Genomic DNA, 22640 nt, shown 5'->3' on the forward strand with positions numbered 1-22640 from the left:
GGAAGCATGAAAAAAGGTCAGTCAAACATAAAATAATTAGCAAAACAACCAAGATGAAATTATGGTACATGTTATCTGCTCGCACTTTCCTACTGCAAATTACTTTGTCAATCCCTTGTGATTACATCTCTTTACAGTATTAAACTTATCAGAAAGAAATTGCATCACCAGTTAATTAATCAATAGCAAACTAATCTGTTAATAGATAAACACAAAGTAGATGCACCAATGTATCAAACATTGAGTCAGCTTTTAATATGTACCAATTCAGACATGAGAGATTTTTAGTTGAGAAGTTACTTCAGGACTGAACTGATCTGCACTGTTTGCAAAAGAGCAGTATAGGATTTTCATTGAGTGGTGGTCTGATCATTAAGTCACTGTAAAGGTGAAATTATTAATAAAATTTCAATGGAACACAGTGAATCCCTCAGGAACAGAAAGAGTGGAGGACGATCATTTCAATGAAAGCACTCATTCCAAAACAATAATAATGCTGATGGACTTTCTGACTTTTTTCGGTTTCTTTTACAGCAAAGTCTTTGGGCGTCTTTTCCGATTTATTTGAGCAATACTCTATTATATTGTACACTTTATAAAAACAGTACCCACCAATTAACAGTCACTCCAATAGAGACTCTTACATTAGTCACCAATTATTTCCCCACTGTTTCCAAAAGTGTTTAATAAATATGATTTTGCAGAAAAGGGAACGATTTTCTTGCCAACTTGGTGATTTCTCTCCAGCAGGTTCCACTGTCCAAAAATGAACTATACTTCTTAAACAATAACCATTACAAGCTGATCCCTTGTGGTCTGCCTATATCTAAGAAAACAGTGTGTGTTAATTAATATTTTACTAATACAAGTGTACCCGAGCGAAAAATTCTGTCCATGTTCAAGGCAAGAATCAGCACGTCCAACTGGCTCGATCCTGTTGCTCTCCTCTTCTGTTCCATCTTCCTCCTAGAAGTCACAATAAAATTCTAATCACAATTATATCACACACCATATTCAGGTAACACATTTTAGTGCTTATTGCATGCAAGGGATCATCACATTGTTTCTCATGTAACACCACATTACACACAATTTACAGATTCTCCTCGTGTGCTGATACATGAATTGCACAATTTTTCTATTCTTTTACTTTCAAACTCAACTACTTTATTTCTATTTATGATTTAGGTAAATCAGTGATAATATCTTGCAAAGTGTAGTAAAACACTTCTGTATTAGAACCAGGAAACATAACCTTGTATTGTAAATATTAAAGTAAAAGAAAAATCAGGATTTCAGTACAATCATTATGCTGAAATAATTAAGATTCTGTCTGGAATCTGTGATGCCTTTTTGCTAGTATCTAACTGCTAAGTTCAATAAAAAAGATCATTGTAAACTCATAATCCCCCCTTTCATTTTCTTGTCCACAGTTGCATTTTCAGTATAACTTTAATAACAGCAACATGAGCCTCTGGGTAGACATTTAAGCAAGGAAATAAGATTGCTTCAATGAACTAAACTCCTGCAGTAGCACTGGTATATCACTATGAACATCTTAAGATGAACAATTCAAGACAAACTAGAATAATTCTAAACAATTTTATCATAGAATAACTGACCAGTCTGAGAAAGTGAACCACATTTGTATGAACTGTCCCTTAAAAGGAAATTTTACAATTCTCTACTATTAATTCTTTTACCAACCTAATGCTTCTGTTCTTCACAGACCTTATTTGCAGAGTCTCAAAAAATGTTTCAGTTTAGCGCATGCAAGCGTAGATTGTTTCTGCTGTGTTTCCATTTCTATATAAATCTGTGACTAAGTTTGAAGAATTTCTGAGGACTGATGGATAACAAATAGACCTGACAAGATCCAGTTTTTGAGATTAAACTAATATAATTTACTCAGATTACTCAAATTAAACTAATGAAACAGACGTGAGGCACTTTAGCACTGTGCTAAGATTATAGTGCTTGTAACCGTCCTTCCATATTGTTCAGGTACAACACTTCCAGGCTATGTTCACAGCCTTTGTCTGGGGCCAATATATAGAAAACCAGCAAGCACACTGCAAAAGTGTGCAAATGGTCAGCAGTCTGTTGAGTAGTTGTGGACAGCACTCAACCCCAGGACCTTCTGAGTTGAAGAAAACTTCCAAGGGCTGGCAATACAACTTGGGCAACAAGAAGAATGCAGTGTGAACAGTTCACACTTGCATTTTGGTTTTATATTTCACAGGAATTACTCTGTTCTCTAACTAAGTTTGTGCTATATTGGATTTTTTTCAAAAGTTATTTTTCTTTCAAAAACTGAAAGGTAATATTTTTCTGCAAATTTTAGGACAGTTCAGCAGAGTTTAAAATTCAGTGTTACTCAAGGGTTTGGGTATCAGTCAGCACAATAATGAAAAGTGAAGAGCTGTGAGCTTGGCACACATCAGCAGGCAGTATATTTAATAACTGAGAGGATATTAAAGCTAAGCAAAAGCTGGCTATAAATTCTAATGCAAATGTCCTTAGAGATTCTTTAAGCACAAACCCTTGACTCGATGTCTGCACACTAGCCACGAACCACACAGCTACTATATTCCCTCAGTATTTTACATCAGGACAGTGAATCGAAAAAGCAAAAAACAAAAGCGATATCACTTCAGGGTAATGATATTTTCTTTCATGAATATCAGCATTCATTTCTATTCCATTTGTCAAGCATAAAGAATCATGCTATTGAAATTTTTGGAGGTCAGTGGCATCTTTTAAGGCATACAAATGTAAATTTCAAATAACATGATACAAATAAAACAGTGGCGTGAACATTATCTAGGCTTTTCACGCAAGTATTACAAACATAATCACTGTATTTGATCGGACACTTGGTTTAAAAAAGTCAGAGTTTTTAACAAACGTCTTCACTCAATGTCTGCTGCCTGCCAGCGAGTCAGTCATTCATGCCAGACATGCTTTGATAATGCGGTTGTCATGATACTTAAATATTTATGTTCTGACACAAACTATGTTGCTCACAGTATTTCATAGATTGACATAAAGGTTAGTATTAAAATGGGAACTCAGATGAAGTTTCAATTCAAGAAGACATGTCACTATTTGTCACGCACATAAAACTGACCACACTGGAAAGCTTGAACTTTAAATACAGGTTTTTAAAAAAAGAAAAATCAATCTTCCTTTATATTCAAAGTTAGAGTTCAAATCCCACTCCAGGGCGAGCATAAGAATATCATTCAAGGATGACACCTCATTGCAATAATGAAAGAATACTCCACAGTCGGACATGTTGCCTTTGGGATCTGATATTAAAATGAAGAGGACACTTGTCTGCTTCTGTGGATGTACTCAACTTCACCTTTTGGTTGCCAGCCATTTCACCTCCCCCTCCCACTCCCCGATGACAAATCCATCCTGGGCTGCCTCCACTGTCGAAATAAGGCCATACCAAATTGGAGGAAGAACAGCTCATCTTCAGCCTTAGGAGCTTTCAACCATACGGCCTTAACATAGAATTCCGAATCTCCCCACTCCCCCCCTCCTCACCCCAGGTCCAGCCCTCCCTCTCCACCCCGCCCCCCTTGACCTAACCTGTTCATCTTTCTTCCCACTTACTTGCTCCACTCTTCCCACTGACCAATCACAATTGCCTCCTACCTGTATTCACCTATTGCCATTCCACCTACCTTTCCCCAGCCCCATCTCCCTTTATTTATTTCTCAGCCACTTTCCCCCTCCCGCCACTGATGAAAGGTTCCAACCTGAAGTATCGACTTCCCTGTTCCTCTAATACTGCTTGACCTGCTCTGCTTTTTCCAGCTTTACTTTTTCCAGCTTTACCTTTACTTTATCTTACACTCCAAAAGGTGTAGCAGCAAAGTGGCACCAAAGCAACTCGAGGTGCCCAGTGTGCAAGAAAAATCCTTATACAATGGCAGGCATATTTTACCATAAAATACCAACATCGTGTTTAGTTCACCAATGTGTAATGGCACCTCTATCCAATTACAAATAATGGGGAAAATTTGGAAATTTATTGCATACAGTATTTTATAAATTCAGTCTGAACAGTAGCTGTAAAGAGTTAAAAATCACATAACATCAGGTTATAGTCCTACAGGTCTATTTGGAAGTGCTGCTTCCAAATAAACCAGTTGGAGTAAAAGCTGGTGTTGTGAGATTTTTAACTTTGTCCACCCCAGTCCGACACCAGTCCGCCACATTATAGCTGTAAAAAGAAGCATTTTTTAGGATGTGATTAAAATGTGTTACAGATTAAAAAGGTATGCCTTTTGAAAAGTATGCATTATTTTCTGTGCAAAACAGCAACTTGACTGACAACAGAAGTTTCTTTTTATTCTTCTAATATACATAGGTGCCACCGACAAAACAACAATTGTTGCCCACAATTTCTATCTGTCCCTTAGAAGCAGCATTGGAATGTGTTCGGAACTTACACTTGAAAACAGTTGAGCCAAAATGATAGCAATATATTTGCGACGCCAAATTTGCACAATACAGCCTGCAGTCAAAAGTTACGTTGCAAACTGTACTTTAACAAATATTGCCCTCTATCCAGTCCTGACAGTTAAGGTGCCCATATACCTGATTGTATAAACGTAATGCATCCCACTTCCAGCATGTTTGTCTTTCTCTGTACAACCTTAGAGAACAGAACAGGTCCATCAGCCCATTAAACCTCCACTGACATAAAGCTACTGCAAATCTATATTAATCCAACACTTTCCAACACTAGGCCCAGAGCCTTGAATGTTACAACATTTCAAGTGCTCATTCACATACTTCCCGCCTTGACCACCCTCCAAGGCAGTGCATTCCAAATGCTTACTACCCTTGGGTGAAAAATTACTTCCTCCAATACCCCGTAAGTTTCCTGCCTTCACCTTAAAAAAAGATGTCCCCTTGTTCCTGACCCTTCAATGAAGGGAAACAGCTGCTTTCTATCCATCCTGACCACACTTCAATCAGGTCGCCTCAGCCTTCTCTGCTCTCAAGAAAACAACTGAGCTTATTCAGCCCCTCTTTGTAGCTAAAATGCTCTATGACAGACAACATCCTGGTGAATCTCATCTGCAGCCCCTCCAGAGCAATTACTTCCTTCCTTCAGTGAGGTGATCACAACTGCACACAGTTCTCCAAAGTTTTGTACAGCTCCAACATGACCTCTCTGTTTATATAATCTTATGCCAAGACTAAAAAAGGCAACTATCCTCTATATCTTCATAACTACCCTATTAACATGTCCTACCATCTTCAGGCATCTGTGGACAAGCACCCCAACATCCTCTCAGCTTGTCAGTGTCTTGCCAGTCACTGATGAAAGGTTCCAGTCTGAAATGTCAACTCCCCAGCTCCTCTGATGCTGCCTGACCTGCTCTGCTTCTTATTGAATCTGACTTTTCAGCATATGCAGTCCTCACTACCTCCAAATTGAGTACTCCTTTGTCTTGTTAGTTCTTTTACAATGCAACACCTCATACTTTTTGAAGTTAAACTTCATCTGTCCAACCCATCTATATCCTTCTGTAAGGTGAGACATTCTTCCTCACCATTAACCATCCAGCCAATCTTCATGTCATCTGCAAACTTACTTGTCATTGCCCCTGGCTCCAATGCATTCATTTATTGAATTCATGAACAATAAGGGACCCAGTACTGGTCCCCGTCACTGAACAGTGTATTCCAGTCATGCAAACAAGCTTCTACTACCACTAAGCACTCTTAGCACGAAGCCAATTTTAGATCCTACTTGCCAAGTTAGTCTGGATCCATGTGCTCTTACCTCCTTTATCAAGGTCCTATGTGGGAGTTGGTCAAAGATTTTGCTGAAATTGCAGAAACTATATCAACTACACTACTCTCATCTACACACCTGATCACTATAGGTATATAGAACATAGGTAGGAATGTTTAGGATGTACTTTCAACATAATGAAATATTCACAGAACTATTATTAAACCAAATTTAAATTATTGTCATAGGTGACCAAGGCTTGGTCAAAGATGCAGACATTTCTTTCCAAAAAATTATTAGAGGAGAAAGTAGATAATTTTTTTTATAAATTCCAAAATAGAGAGCCTGGTTAACAGAAAGCATGGACATCAATGGTGGCATGATGAATATCAGGGTGCTTAAGAGGTCGGGATTAAAGAAACAGTCCTAAACTCTATGATTCTAATATTAAAACCATCTGAAATCATTCATTCCTAGCAAATTCAAAACATGATTCAGATTAACCTTGGATAACAGCATTATGACAATTTAAACAAGGCACATAGAAAAGATTCATCCCATGCTGTAATCTATTGAAATTCGAGACGTAAAGAACGAGGTCACTATTTAAAGTAAAAATGAACAACTTTATTCTTTAAGTCCAACAGATAATATTAAAACCAACAACTATTTACAACTCCTTTCTCTTAATCCCTAAATTTTACCTCCCACTCTACAATACTAGTCTGATAAAAAGTCCCAATTAAGATTTACAAAAAAAAATCACATTTCAAAACCAGTCAGCTTTGCAGATTCTCCTTTGTAGATTTTCCTCTGTAGATTCTCTCCAGGCCAGCCTCAATGAGCAAACTTCCCACAGACCTTTCAGAGCTCTTCAGCTCGCAGTCTACATTTGCTGGTCCATGTCAGTTCTTCCTCTCACTGTTCAAAATGCCCAGTTTTATACCCCAAAACATCGGATCATTTCATTGGTTTTAATGTTATCAAAATACTAAATTAGAATATGATTGGAGTTTGATATATTGGGGCATAATTTAAACCAACTGGCCAAATTTGAATTTGTTTTTGTTTCATGGCAACCCATCTGCTGTTATTTGTTTTGACCAAGTGTTACGCTGTTACTTTGTCAGTCTTCACTAGCTTTTCAACTCTCTTAAAGGTACAATATGCCTCTACACCTTCAGAACAACAGTATAACCACATTGAATGCCAGGAGCTGAGAGTCTAGTTTTATATCACCCTTCTGACCCCATTGTTGCTCTAAAGGCAAGTCTGCAACAAATACAAAGTGGTTGATGAATAAATTAGCTGAGTCTGGGAATACTGTTAAAGCAATCCATTTTTCAAACAAGATGAGGTCAGTCATGGGATCATCATTCAAACGTAACCCAGCGTGACACGATGGAAATCTCAAAACAATTCCAAGTGGTTTCATAACATGAAACCTTCCCATAATCCAGAACTAATCGGCATTAAATTGTCATCTCACTCAAGAACCATTAAAAGTAAATACTCTGAATCAAAGCAATGCAATCATGTGCCCCCAAAAAATTATTTGCATATTCATTAACTTGCATCTCAAATTGAGGAGTACAGAAATGTACACATCAAAAACAAAAAATTGGAAATGTATCATATTTGATTAGGAACAGAATCTGTAACTCATTTTCTGAATTCAATTAATTAAAATTTGCATTTTAGCTAAGTCTGAAAGTAGTGCCAGTTTACACAGTAGACAATAATTTTCTGGTCACATTTGAGATAATAGGAAGAACAGAGAAATGTGATTATAGGAGATAGCTTTGACATGGAACTAGCACTGGCACTAACATTATGGGTAAAGTGGCCTCCTATTGAGCTGGCACCTCAATCAAGTCACCCCTAAACCTTCTTTTCTCTAGTGAAAACAGCCCCAAGGCTATAGGAGATAGCTTTGACATGGAACTAGCACTGGCACTAACATTATGGGTAAAGTGGCCTCCTATTGAGCTGGCAGGGACATGATCCTAGGGTTCCCAACTTTTCATGTATAATGGTGCTTTCGAAGTCAAAGCCAATTCCTGTATGCCTCATTATTTTCAGATTTGTTGGAAGAACGTAACCAACATAAAAACAAAACTACATTTTATTGCAGGGTAAGATCTCTCTCATTGTAGCAGTTTTACAACTCTTCTCTCAATGAGTTTAAGCTGCCCAGTGCTGAATAAACTACTCTCTGTACTAGCTGATTTATCTAGATTCTTCGAGAGACAAAAAAACTATTCTCCAACCAGTTTCAATTTACCAGATATACTAAATTTCCTCAGCTCAGAAATGAAAGTTTATATTGATCTAAATACCTCACTCAGTTATGTAAAATCCATGTCAATTTTATCTCACACTAATATTGACTTTAGCTCCAAATCAGCAATGTACTGCAATTAAATAAAGCAGTGTTGCTGTCAACAGAAGTGTCAGAATCTACCTAACAAGGTAGCTGTTGCCAAGACCTCTAGGGGCTGGAACAGGGGCTCAGCAACCTACCTCCAGAAGCAGATGTTGCTGTTCATCTCCAGTCAATGGACAGCATGAACAGTCTGCCTGCCAGCATTCTCCAGTGATACAATTTACCAACTGCTGCCTTATATGACTCTCCCCAGCCACTGCAGAAAACATCACATAACTTATATCAACATCCATTAGAATGCACATTCCCTTCTTTGATGCTTGATGCATCCCTCCATCACTCTAATGTAAAATTGGATAAAAACAAATCACACAAATCTGTAAATGCTTCACTACAATAAGCATTTATATTGTGCCTCTGACAAAACAAAATATCTCAAAGAACTTCATTTTAGCAAACAAAATGAGGAGCCATCAGCAAAGTCTTGGGCAAAGAGGTAACTTTTAAACCAAGGTCAAGTGAGAACAGGTAGTGTGGCAAATAGATTCAGGGAGGAATTTTGAAGCCCAGCACCGAGGTTGTGAACAAAGGTGAAATAAAGTATATAAGAGATACGCAAAAGGTAAGAGTTAGAACAACACACAAGGAAACAACAAAGGTAAAGGTAAATCAAAGGAAAGACAGCACATAGCGAATGAAGTGATAAAGATCTTGTATTTTTTTAAGCACCATCCCAAATCATTTCATAACCAATGAATTACATTTGAGATGTATTGACTGTCATTACGTAGACAACTATTCCAACCAGGTTTACACAAGGAGAAAAGTATAGCAATTGAGTTGTATGGTCAAATTAATAATGTTTGGTGGTGCTGGGTCGAGGTGGAATGTTGGCCAGGTTTCGACAGTTTATTCATCACTTCAGCAGGAAGACCAAGATTTGATGTGAAATTTCATCTGACAGATACTGCAATGATGTAGCACTTTCGGCGCACAATACTCAAGTGTCAATTTAGATCATTGGCAGTCTGGTGGCTCAGTGGTTAGCATTGCTGCCTCACAGCTCTAGGGACTTGGGTTTGGCTCCACCGTGAGTGGAGTTTGCACATTGTCCCCTTGTCTGTGTGGATTTCCTCCAGGTGCTGTGGTTTCCTCCCACAGTCCAAAGATGTGCAGGTTAGGTGGATTAGCTATGGGGAATGCAGGATTACAGGGACAGGGGAGTAGGGTGGGTCTGGCTGGAATGATCTTCTGAGAGTTAGTGTGGACTCAATGAGCTGAATGCCCTGCTCCCATACTGTAGGGATTCTATGAATTCTCACATATCGAACTGCCTCCAAAAAGGAATGAACTTAATGGTTGCAAAGTACTTAGAATGTCATCATTCCACCGCCATTCCTCACCACCGATGCCTGGAGGAAGAACGCCTCATCTTCTGCCTCAGAACACTTCAACCCCAGGGCATCAATGTGGACTTCACCAGTTTCTTCATTTCCCCTCCCCCCAACTTACTCCAGTTCCAAACTTCCAGCTCAGCACCATCCTCATGACCGGTCCTACCTGCCAATCTTCCTTCCCACCTATCCACTCCACCCTCCTCTCTGACCTATCACCTTCATCCCCACCCCCATCCACCCATTGTACTCTTCGTTACCTTCTCCCTAGCCCCAACCCCCTTCTATTTATATCTCCACCCTGGATGCTCCCTGCCTTCAGTCCTGATGAAGGGCTTATGCCTGAAACGTCAATTTTCCTGCTCCTCGGATGCTGCCTGACCGGCAGTGCTTCTCCAGCACCACTCTAAGCTCGACTCTGATTTCCAGCTTCTGCAGTCCTCACTTTTGCCTACAATATTAATTGGCCCATTTTCAGGCTACTGCAGATTGCTTTAGCAAATAGTGACTTCCTTGCAAGAAAAAATTCAATTGTTTTGTTCATTATTACTGGACCAAATTTTAAGATTTTTGCCTTGTAGCTCTACTTATTTGTCAGACCGGCAATATTAACACACTAAAATCTCATTAGTTATACCTTTCTAACAACCTTTTGTTTTTTTTAATTTACTCATGGGATGTGGGTGCCAGTGGTTGAGCAAGCATTTATTGTCCATCTCAAATTGCCTTGGAGAAGGTGAGAGTGAGCTGGTGTCTTGAGCCACTGCAATCTGTGTGCCCTCGGTGGACCTACCATACGGAGTTCAGGCTCTTGACCCAGTAACAGTGAAGGAAAGGTGATATATTTCCAAGTAAAGTCGGCCAGTGTCTTGGAGGGGAACTTACAGGTGGTGACACTCCCTTATATCTGCTGCCCGTGCCCTTCTAGATGGAAATGGTCATGTGTTTAGAAGGTGCTGTCTAAGAATCTTTGGCAAATTTCTGCAATGCATCTTGTAGACAGTACACACTGCTGTCACTGAGTGTTGATGGTGGAGGGACTGGATGTTTGTGCAGGTAGTGCCAATTAAGCAAGCTGCTTTGATCTGGGTGGTGTCAAACTGCTTGAGGTGTTGTTGTAGCTACACCATCTAGACAAGTGGAGACCACTTGATCACATTCATTACTTGGGCCTAGCTCCTCAGGACTTGTTTTGGAGAAACTGTTTCAAACTCAGTTCAAGATTGCAAACTGACTGAAACGATATGTTACCAGTCACTGTAATCTTTGAAGCCTTAACCAATTTAAAACTAGATTTGCTGGAAAAATGTAACTTTTATTTTAATTTAAATGTTTCTAGTATTTTTGAGCATTGGAATCTCTCATGTGGCGCATTCTCAATCTTGTTTCTGGTTTTGTTTTGCAAACTATTTCAGCTGCAAACTGCATTTCAACTTTCAGATCAGCTTTTCCAGACACAACTTGGCTTCAGTAACCTAACTCTCCCTTTAATATCAATTCCCATAGGGAACCGTGTTTCAGTTGAAATCGCTTCACTTGAATTCAAATTTTCAGGAACACAGCCACTTCTTTAGTGAGGATACATTGTACACTCAGCTACAAAGCTGTGCCACCAGTTCTAGCTTGAATTACAGAAGCAAAGATGAGGTTTTATTGCAAAGCACAGAGTTGCTTTTACATTGTAATTTTGTTTTGCAGGTCTTTGAGAGCATTGATAATTGCAGGAACTGGCACCATGAGCTCAGGACTCATTCAGTATAAAAAGTTCTGAACCAAGCAAATGCTGCTTTAACCACAGCTAAAATGTCAAAGAATCATAGATATGTATAATGCAGAAGGAAGCCTTTTGAACAATCATGCATGTACTGGTTCTTTGAAAGAGCTATCCAATTTGTCCCATATCACTGCTCTTTCCCATTGCCATGCATGCCTCTTTTAAGTACATATCCAATTCCCTTTTTCAAGTTTCTATTGAGTCTGTTCCCACATGCTTACAGGCAGTACATTCAAAGCCATAATTCTGTGTAAAAGAACTCCATCTCCCCTCTGGTTCTAGGACAGGCAAGAAACCTGTCAGATACAGAAATACTGAAATTAACGGAATGGCTTTATTGCCGGTGTTTAGGCTGTGATTCATATCATTTAAAGTCATCTACTCCTCAATAAATCACTGAAGATGAAGAGGCACAAAATATTTTGCCTTGCTGCCAATATATTTCCAAGTACCATATCCGTGTCCTCTGAGCATTTAATGATAGGTTAAAAGTGGCTTTAAATATGAAAATACCTCTGCATCTTTAGAAGTCAGTTCTTGTGATGAATGGAAGGTTAATGTTAAGGATCCAAAAAGCAATCAGCTGTAAATAATACCATTTACTGATGCTGATGATGTTTACTGGCTATGTAGGTTTTGCAGTACCAGCTAAATCAAAACATAAAAGCTAATGAACTGGAATATATAGTCGCCAAAAGATCATTTAAAAAAAGTGAAATGTTCGAAGGCACTTTCTCTCACAGTAACAAACATTCTTCCTTTAATTATAACAAATGATTATTCAGAAAAAAAAATAACACAATAAAGTTGGAAAACTTTAAAGCTATGTTCTTCCAATAGCATCTTTAGTCCGTATGATTTCCTCAGATGCTGGAAAGACTGTTGCTCAGCAATATCATGCCAATACCATGGTTCAGACAACAGGAAATTTACTTCCTTACAGTAAAACTGATCTTGCTAACCTATTCCTTCCTTGAGAAACCTAGAAACAGCACTGAAGCAGTACAATAAACTGTTGAGCAGAAAACTCACAGAATAAATAATGAGAAACTGACTATCAAGCATCTCATTACTGTACATAACTAGTTAAAAATGTTTGAAGAACTGACAATTATGCAGAAGCCGCACAGAAGAAAGATTTAACATGGAATATTTTTTCTCTGTTCTGCTTTTTTCCCAGAGCCAGTCACAAAATGAATTTGAGGCACTCGTTTCACATTACCTATTCAATCCCTGTTGTAATTCAAAGAATTGGTCTCACGAAGACAAGGCAACTAGATTCACAGTACAGGTTATGAATTTGAACAACGGAAGTCAGCGTTTAAATTACTGATATTATGGTCTAGATTTTCCTCTCAGTACCATTTGCAACTGCTCAGACAAAATCAGTCTGTGCTTACACGCATTACAACATGCACAACATTCAGACCTGAGCAGGCTGTCATACAAGTGCCAGGTAACAACCACCTTCAGTAAGAGAGAATTCTCCCTTTGATGTTGAACATTAATGCTGCTGATTGCCTGCACCATCAACATTTAATCAGTTAAACTGATTAAAAGCTTAGCCGGACCTGCCGTACAAGTGTTACTGCTACAAGAGAGGATCAATAGTTGGGAATTGTGAAGTGACTACCTTGCTGTTAAACCCTCAAAGAATAAAGTAAATGAATGACCAATTAAAGAAAGAACCCATCATCAGAACAGAGTGCTGATGACAGACACCGACTATAGGTTGACAAAAATGAGAAAGCTTGGTAGAAAGTAAAGGAAGAAATAATAAGTAAAGGTTGTGATGAAAAATATTATTAGTCAAAACAGTACTGTTAAAAATGAGGTAGAAAGGAAAGTCAGGTAGAAAGGAAAGTCAGGTAGAAAGGAAAGTCAGTTAGAAGGGGATGAGCAGGAATTGGCAAAGACATCTACCAAATATTTTACATTAGTGTTGTCCAAACTGGATATTAGGGATGAGACAAATCTGAACAGGTTACAAAAAAATGTGAAATATAGGAGAAAAAAAGTGCCAGGGTACATGCAAAGAGCCTGAGGGAGGTTAGACAATAAATAATAAACTCTAGAAATTGTGATTCAAGATTCAGAATGGATATATGGAGTGCTCGAGTGACCTAGTTTCTTACAGATACAAAGCCAGGCTGGGTAATTTAATGTCTACGCTGAGGAAAACATTAAAATCATGAATTAAAGATGAAATTATTAAATTTCCCACAAGAAAAGAATAAAGAAACTTTAGCCGACATGGGTTTCAGAAGGAAACTCCAAACAACAGTTTGTTGACGAGTTAAAACTTACGGAGTATCAGACAAATTCAATGAATGTGGCATAAATGGACTTTAGTAAACCCTTTGACAAGGTATCACACAGGGGACTACTTGAGACAAATAAAGAGAATGGAATTCGAGAGAGGTCAATAAATTGGATTAAATCTGAGGTACAGAGGAGAGAGTAAGTTTCTCAGAAAGGTGAGAGGTCTATTGCAGTATCCCAAAGAGTTCTTCTCTCTTGGACATGCTTCCCAATTGCCAGTCAACAGACTGGCAGTAATTAGTGTTACAAATATAAATTAGCAACTGCATCCCAATGATTTCCAAACATATTCATGACTGAGTGTTGAAGTAGCCCTGTTAAGCCATATACCACTTTTTTGATGATTGTGCTGGACTGTATGGTACTACTTTGCACATTGGGGCAAAAATGGTGTGATGATAGCATTAAAAGAATTGTACAAAGTACTGCATTTCACAGACAAAAAGGGTAAAGAGTACCACAGTGCCAGGAATCTTCCAAAATTAAGCTGAAATATTCATTTTTTCTGAAAAATAGTGGAGCCTACAGTACAAGGAAGTAATTTCAAGCTTTGCCTGAGACACAATAGGGTTTCCACTTGAAATGCATTAGTCTCCTCATTCATTCTTTCATTCAATGAGCAGCACTAAACAATGCAGTATAAATCAGCACCTTCGTAAAGCTAATAGCCAACATAAACAAATCTGAAAATAGCATCAACAAGGAAATGGCTCAACATTGTTCTCCTCACTGGTCAGCAAGTCTGCTTTGATAAATGTCACATTGGTATTACAGACCTGCACATTTAAGCCAAACAAACTTGCACAAAGCATTAGTGGCAACTTTAAACTTCAACTCATATACTCAAACATTTTCATCAAATGATTTCAAATTATGCACAGTAATTTGGCAGCACTTCCACCTGAAATCTTAGAAGGCCAAAGAAAAGTGATGCTTAGCTTTGGGCACAAATAACTGAATTATTAGTCAGCAGCATCTACCATGAAAGCTCACACTGCATAGAAACCTTACAGTGCAGGAAGTAAGGCATTTGACTAATCACATTTACACCGACTGCCCAAATAGCATCCCACTCAGACCCACACCCCTACCTCATCCCTGAATTTCCCATGGTCAATCCACCCAGCCTGCACATCTTTGGACAGTGGGAGGAAACAGGAGCACCCGAAGGAAAACCACACAGACATGAGAAGAATGTGCAAACTCCACACAGGCAATCGCCCAAGGGTGGAATTGAACCAAGGTCCCTCGTGCTGAAAGACTAAAAGACCATAAGAAATAGGAGTGGAAATAAGGCCATTCAGCCCATCGAGTCCAATCCACCATTCAATCAGAGCTAATGGGCATTTCAACGCCATTTACCCATACTCTCCCCGCATCTCTTAATTCTTTGTGAGATTAAGAATTTATCAATCTCTGCCTTGAAGACATTTAACGCCTCAACCTCCTCAGCGCTCTGTGGCAATGAATGCCACAGGCCCACCATTCTCTGGCTGAAGAAATACCTCCTCATTTCCGTTCTAAAAATTGACACCCTCTAATTCTAAGGCTGTGCTCACGAGTCCAAGTATCCCTGCCTGACGGAAACAATGTCCCCCATCCACCCTTTCTAAGCCATGCATTATCTTTCAAGTTTCTATTAGATCTCCCCTCAACCTTCTAAACTTTAATGAATACAACCCCAGAATCCTCAGCCATTCATCGAATGTTAGGCCTACCATTCCAAGGATCATCCATGTGAATCTCCGCTGGACACGCTCCAGTGCCAGTAAGTCCTTCCTGAGGTGCGGGGCCCAAAACTGGACACAGCATTCTAAATGGGGCTTAACCAGAGCTTTATAAAGTCTCAGTAGCACATCACTGCTTTTACATTCTAACCCTCTTGAGATAAATGACAGCATTACATTTGCTTTCTTAACCACAGACTCAACCTGCAAGTCAACCTTTAGAGAATTCTGTACCACCACTCCCAGATCCCTTTGTACTTTAGCTTTATGAATTTTCTCACCGTTTATAAAATAGTCGCTGCCTGCTTCTTTTTTCCAAAGTGCAAGACCTCGCATTTGCTCTCATTGAATTTCATCAGCCATTTCTTGGACCATTCTCCTAAACTGTCTAAATCTTTCTGTAGCCTCCCCACCGTTGCAGAACCACCTGCCTGTCTGCCTAACTTTGTATCATCGGCAAACTTCGCTGGAATGCCCCCAGTCCCTTCATCCAGATCATTAATATAAAATGTGAACAGCTCCGGCCCCAACACTGAACCCTGCAGGACACCACTTGTCATCAGCTGCCATTCCGAAAAAGAATCTTTTATCCCAACTCTCTGCCTTCTGTCAGACTGCCAATCGTCAATCCATGCCGGTAGCTCACCTTGAACACCATGGGCCCTCACCTTACTCAGCAGCCTCCGATGAGGCACCTTATCAAAGGCCTTTTGGAAGTCTAGGTAGATATCATCCACTGGATTTCCCTGGTCTAACCTACTTGTTAACTCTTCAAAGAATTCTAACTGGTTTGTCAGGCACGATCTCCCTTACTAAATCCATGCTGACTGGTTCTAATTCGACCCTGCACTTCCAAGAATTTAGAAATCTCATCCTCAACAATGTATTCTAGAATTTTACCTACAACTGAGATTTGGTAATTGACCTATAATTTTCCATCTTTTGTCTTGATCCTTTCTTGAACAAGGGCATTACAATAGCGATTTTCTAATCATCTGGGACTTTCCCTGACTCCAGTGATTTTTGGAAGATTACAACCAACGCCTCCGCTTTTTCCTCAGCCACCTCCTTCAGAACTCGAGGATGTAGCCCATCCAGGCCAGGAGATTTATCAATGTTTAGACCTTTTAGCTTTTCAAGTACTCTCTCCTTTGTAATGGCCACCATATTCAACTCTGCCCCTTGACTCTCCTTAATTGTTGTGATATTACTTATGTCTTCCACTGTGAAGACTGACACAAAGTATTTATCAAGTTCCTCAGCTATCTCCTTACATCCCAGCACTAGCCTTCCTGCATCAATTTGCAGCTGCCAAATCTCTACTTTTGCCTCTCGTTTGTTTCCTATGTATTGAAAGAAACTTTTACTATCATTTTGAATATTACTGGCTAGCTTACCTTCATATTTGTGAAGCAGAAGTGCTAACCACTGAGCCACCATGCTGCATACAGAAATACACTGAAGACAAGTAACAAGAATACAGATTGCTGGAAAAGCACAGCAGGGTTGGCAACATCTGTGGAGAGAATCAGAGTTAATGCTTTGGGTCCAGTGACCCTTCAGCAGAATGCTGAGGAAGGGTCACCTGATCTGAAATGTTAACTCCGATTTGTCGGGACACAGATGCTGCAAGCCCTGCTGAGCTTATCCAGCAATCTCTATCTTTGTTTCTGATTTACAGCATCTGCTGTTCTTTAATTTTTTATTGAACAAAAGTAAATTGAATAAATAGGGGACCGCCATAAGAAAATAAGGGATTCTGATTTTCCTTCTGGTGGAAAAGTTATTGTTGAACAAGAAAGGAACAAGTATATCAACAGCGAGAACCTGGGAATTTTAACAAGAGAAGACCTTTACTGTGCTGTTACTGTAGATACTGATTTTCAGAAAAGAAAGTCAACTTTTTAAAAAAATATATACACACAGATAGAAAGTTAGTGGAGGTGAATAGTTCAGTGTCTTAAAACATAGAACATAAGAAGTACAGCAAAGGGACAAGTCCTTCTGCCCAACATGCTTGCAATGAGCATAATGCTATTCTAAACTAATCCCATCTGCCTGCATGTGGTCAACATTCCTCAATTCCTTGCCTGTTCATGTATCTGTCCAAATGCCTCTTAAAATTTGCTATTGCCTCTGCTACTACCACATCCTCCATGTCAAAGGTTTGTCTCATCTCTCCTTTCAACTTTCTCCCCTCTCACCTTCAACCTATGTCCCCCAAAAAGATGGATCTTTGAGAATACAAGAAAATCAGACAGTTGACTGACTTTATCATTTAGTATGAAGAGTTTTGCTCTTACATCCAAAGGGGTTCTGTGCAAGAATAGAAAACTGACTGAGATCTTAGGCAGCATACGCATCCAGTCAAAGACATGCACCTCCTAGTAATCTGTTGCATTTTGGACGTAGCCTTTTTGAAAAGCAACCATCAGACTCAACTTATTAAGTTCAACTAAAAATACTGCGATATAATTAAGTTATTGATAATGTAATACCCTTTTTAGATGCAAGTACAAATACTTTTATTTTGGGGAAACACATGCCAAAGCTCATGTCATCCAACAGCAAGTACACATACTGAAGGAATTTTTAATCTCCTTAAGTTAGAGAAGAACAACTAACCCTCACTTAGTTTTCATTTATTACTTCTTACACAGACAAGTTCAACAAAATATGCACAGACCCTTTTAACATGTAATCCTTATGCTCATTGACACACTGATCTGCAAAGCCTCAATTTAAAAATGTTCATGCTTGTTTGCAAAGTCTTTCATCACGGCCTCATCCTTTCCTACTATCATCTTGCTTGGCCTATGCCTTCCAGCTTTTAGCACTTTGCCAATTCCACCTCTCCAGGATCCCCAATTTGGTATGCTCCACCCTCAGCTGCCAAGGCTCTGAACAGTGAAATGTATTCCCTAAATCTATCCATTTTTCTCCTTCATTTTAATTGCTCTTTGAAACCTACTCTGTCTGGATATAAGAATGAAAGATAAAAGGAACAGTAATAGACCAGAGGCAAATTCAGCTCCGCCATTCAACGTGATAATTGCCAATCTTGTGCCTCAACTTATGGTCATCGTTGATGATACCACTGGACAAGTTACATCACAAAATCAAAGCTGATTTGATAGATTTTTTTAAAGTTTCAATGAGACGTCCTTTCTATGAATTACAAGCTGCAATGCTGCCGATGAGGTTTTAACAATAGAACAGAAGTTTGTTATGAACAGAGATGACAATCAAGCTGTTTGCATGTAAATTAATTTCAAATATTTTGGAAGATATGGTAAAATACAAATACTCCATTTATTCAAGCACCAGACAGAATCCCTTCTCCCAAACATAGACAGATTTGAGTTAACCAGGGCTTTCAATCCCCTGCCTTGAGAGCATGATAGCCTCTTTCTTGAGTAACACACAAATGAGCTTAGACCTTCTCAGCTTCAACTAAACCCTTCAAGGTTCTTACCAAATACTTCTGGTCTGGAACCTACAAACCAAACTCCTTACACTGAGGTATCTAATTTATGTTACGGTAATATTGCTTGTGGCACTTCACTTGTTACAGCCTGCCAATATGAAAATGCACCAATGATCACAAAGCTTGGCTTCCAACCCATTCACCAATCCTGTGCCTATGCCAATATAGAACTCCCAACTCAATGGGCCTTTACTTTCCCAGTAATAGCTACTGTCAACTTATCAATTGCCTTTTGGAAATCCACATTGACAACATTAATTGTTTCCCTTTGTCTACTCTATTAGTTACAACTTTAAAACATCTTGAATGATGATGGCAAGCAAGATTTCCCTTCAAACAATCACGCGGGGAAGATCACAGTATGATCTGACAGAATGCATTAAGGCTTTCTTATTGGATTCCAGCACTTTCACAGCAATTAATGAAAGGTTAACTGGGATAGGAACATGAAATTTAGGAGCAGGAACAGGAATAAGCCTCTTGATTCAGCTTTGCTATTCCATAACATCATAGCTGATTTAATTGTGGTCTCAACTCTACTGACCCCCACAACCGTCAAATGTGTTTACAAAATATCTAACACAGCCCTGACTAAATTCAATGATCCAGCCTCAACTGTTTTCTGGGGCTTCATATGAATGGCCCTTTGGAAAAAAGAAAATCTCCAAAACTCAGTCTTTAATAAGTCGAACCTCTTACTTCTGATTTCTCCTACGATGGAAAACATCCTCTTTGAATCCACCCTGTTAATTATCCTCAGGATCTTACATGTTCCAAAAACACAACACCTTATTGTTCTAAACTCCAGTGGAGAAAGGCTCAATGATTCTTCAGAAGTCCTTCGTCCCAGCAATGAGTTAAGTGAATTTTTTCTGAACTGCCTTTTGAAGACAATATATTTTTCCAAAGAAAAAGACATAAAATGGACAGAGTACTCCAGATGTGATCCCACAAAGATCCTGTGCAGCTTCAGTAAAGTTTTACTATTCTCATACCCTATTCCACTTGAAAGTAACACCAGCACGAATTTACCTTTCTAACCATTTGCTGTCCCTGCATACTAACTTTATGCTATTCACAGATCAGGTCCTGGAGTACATCTGAAATCTGGGATCTCTCTCCACTGAAGTAACACACAGCTTTTCTATTCTTCCTACAAAAAGCAGTTAACATTTTCACACATTATATTCCACGTGTGTCATTTTTGCTCACTTGCGGAACCTATTTATATGTTTTTGCAAGCTCTCTACCTCCTCTTGACAACACAGTTTCTTACCTATCTTCATGTCAGAAACAAATTTAGCTGGCACGCTGGTCCACACATCCAAATCAGTGATATAGGTAGCAAACACTTGAAGCCCCAGCACTGACTTGTGTGCAAACTCCTGAAGCACACCTTGCCAATGTTTTATCCATAAGAATTAGGAGCAGAATCAGACCATTCAGCCCATTGAATCTGCTCCATCATTCAATCATGGCTGATATGTTTCTCAATTCCATTCTTTTGTCTTTTTCCCATAACCCTTGATCTCCTTACTAATCAAGAACCTATCTTCTTCTGTCAGAAATACACTCACTGACTTGGCTTCCACAGCCTTCCGCAGCAATAAGTTCCACAGATTCATCATATTCTGGCTGAAGAAATTCTTCACTTTAGATCTAAAGGGTCATCGCTTCACTGTGAGGCTGTGTCCCCAGGTTCTAGTCTCTGCTATTATTGGAAACATCTTCTCCACGTCCACTCTATCCAGGCCTCTCAGCATTCTACAATTATTCAATCAAATTTCCTCTTTTCCTTCTAAATTCTAAGTACAGACCCAGAGATCTCCAACACACTCCTATGACAAGCCTTCATTCTCAGGATCATTCTTTGCAAACCATCTCTGAATCCCCTGCAAAGCCAGCACATCCTTCCTAAGATACGTGGTCCAAAACTGGTCACAATGTTCCAAATGCAGTCTGACCAGAGTCTTAGGTGAAAATGAGGACAGCAGATGTTGGAGGTCAGAGTCGAGAACGTGGTGCTGGAAAAGCACAGCAGGTCAGGCAGCATCTGAGGAGCAGAATTCCTGGTGATGGGCCTTTGCCCAAAACGTCGATACTTCTGTTCCTCGGACGCTGCCTGACCTGCTGTGCTCAGAGTCTTGTACTGCTGAGGCTGTATATCGCTGCCCTTGTATTCTAGCCCTCTTGAATTGAATGCCAACATTGTATTTTCCTTCCTAAGTGCCAACTGAACCTGCATGTTAGCCTTAAGCGACTCAAACTAGGACTGCCAAATCCTTTTGCACTTCAGATTTCCAAAATATTTCACCATTCAGAGTAGAGCCTACACCTGTATTCTTCCTACCAAAATATATAACCTCACACTTGGCCACATTGCATTCCATCTGCCACTTCTTTGCTCACTTTCCCAGCACATCCAGTCCTTCTGCAGCCTCCCTGCTTCCTCAACACCACTTGTCCCTCCTCCTATCTTTGGGCCATCTGAAAACTTAGCATTAATATCCTCGGTTCCTTTCTCCAGATCATGAATGTATAACATGAATAGTTGTGATCCCAACACTGATACCTATGGAACTCCACAAATTACCAGCAGCCATTGTGAAAAAGACCATTTTTTCCTTTCACTCTGCCTTCTGCCAGTAAGCCAATCCTCTACATATGTCATTTTGTTTGATATTGTTCTTGTAAAGCACCTCTGGATGCTTTAAGATGTTACTGAAATGCATATAACGTAATTGTTTACAACACAAAGTTGGGCACGGAATAGCAAGTCAAGAAACTTGGGCAATGTGGAGGGAGAAAAACTGAAGGCACGAATGAGAAAGATGAAAAACAAAAGAAAAAAATCAATTAGAATTTCCACCAACAATATGAGAAGTGAGAAAGCTTCTAGTATAGAATTAATGTTCACCAGGAAAAACATGGTTGAAAGATTTATAAAAGACAAACAGTGCCCATATATTTAATCAAGTACTCCATGAAAATAATAGGGTATTGCTAATGAAAACATGGGGATGCGCTGCACAGCAAATACTTCCAGATAAATCATTATTTCTAAGTATTAAGCAGAATGTGGCCATGTGATAAAAGGTATCACGTTGAAGGTATGCTTTGCTACCTAAGAGGATGTGAACAGTGACATCTCAAGCAGTCAAGTTTAGGATTGGTGCTTTGAGCGTGATTAGCCAGGAAATAGATGAGAAGTGATTGCAGAGAAACACAAGCCGTGTGAACTACAAGGGTAACATTCACAGGAAATGCAATGTGGAGAGCTGACACCCAATGTATGTTGCTTGAAGGAGGAGAGAGGGAAACAAGTACACGCCAAATATTAAAATTTTAAACATAGAAGGACAGAGACACTTAAAAACTCAGATAGAAAAAGCTTTTAAAGTGAAAAAGCAACTTGCTATAAATGCGTGGAGTTCAAAAACAAAGAAGCAATACTAAACTTGCACATTTCAGCAGGTAAGTCACAGTCAGAATAGTGTATCCTGTTTTGGTCACCCAGCTTTAATACAAATATTAATTGAGATTGCATAGGTAAGTATCCAAAATCACAAGAATATGGAAGAAGAATCAGGGTTGGGATAAACTGGAGCACTCTTTGAATGAACTGGAACAGACTTGATAGGTCAAATGGTTTCCATTTATACGGCACTATTCTGCAAATGTGCAGTTCAGAATTTCATCAATAAGGTGATTCTAAGGGTGAGAGGTTTCAGTGTTAAAGAGTATTAGCAGAACTGTAACACTTCTCACCATTAGAAAATGGTGAGT

General features: G+C 39.2%; 1 protein-coding gene across 7 annotated transcripts in view; it reads right to left on the minus strand.

The window, feature by feature from the left end:
• The window catches only part of LOC122550085 (partitioning defective 3 homolog), an 843398-nt gene that overhangs the window by 343533 nt on the left and 477225 nt on the right, over nucleotides 1-22640 (minus strand). For all 7 annotated transcript variants that reach the window (XM_043690628.1, XM_043690629.1, XM_043690626.1 and 4 more), the window contains exon 6: nucleotides 875-966. In XM_043690628.1, coding sequence (XP_043546563.1) covers nucleotides 875-966 — 92 coding nt within the window. The remainder of the gene's footprint in view (nucleotides 1-874; nucleotides 967-22640) is intronic.

The sequence above is a fragment of the Chiloscyllium plagiosum genome, chromosome 5 (genome assembly GCF_004010195.1).
Source record: "Chiloscyllium plagiosum isolate BGI_BamShark_2017 chromosome 5, ASM401019v2, whole genome shotgun sequence".
In the NCBI taxonomy this organism is placed as follows: Eukaryota; Metazoa; Chordata; class Chondrichthyes; order Orectolobiformes; family Hemiscylliidae; genus Chiloscyllium; species Chiloscyllium plagiosum.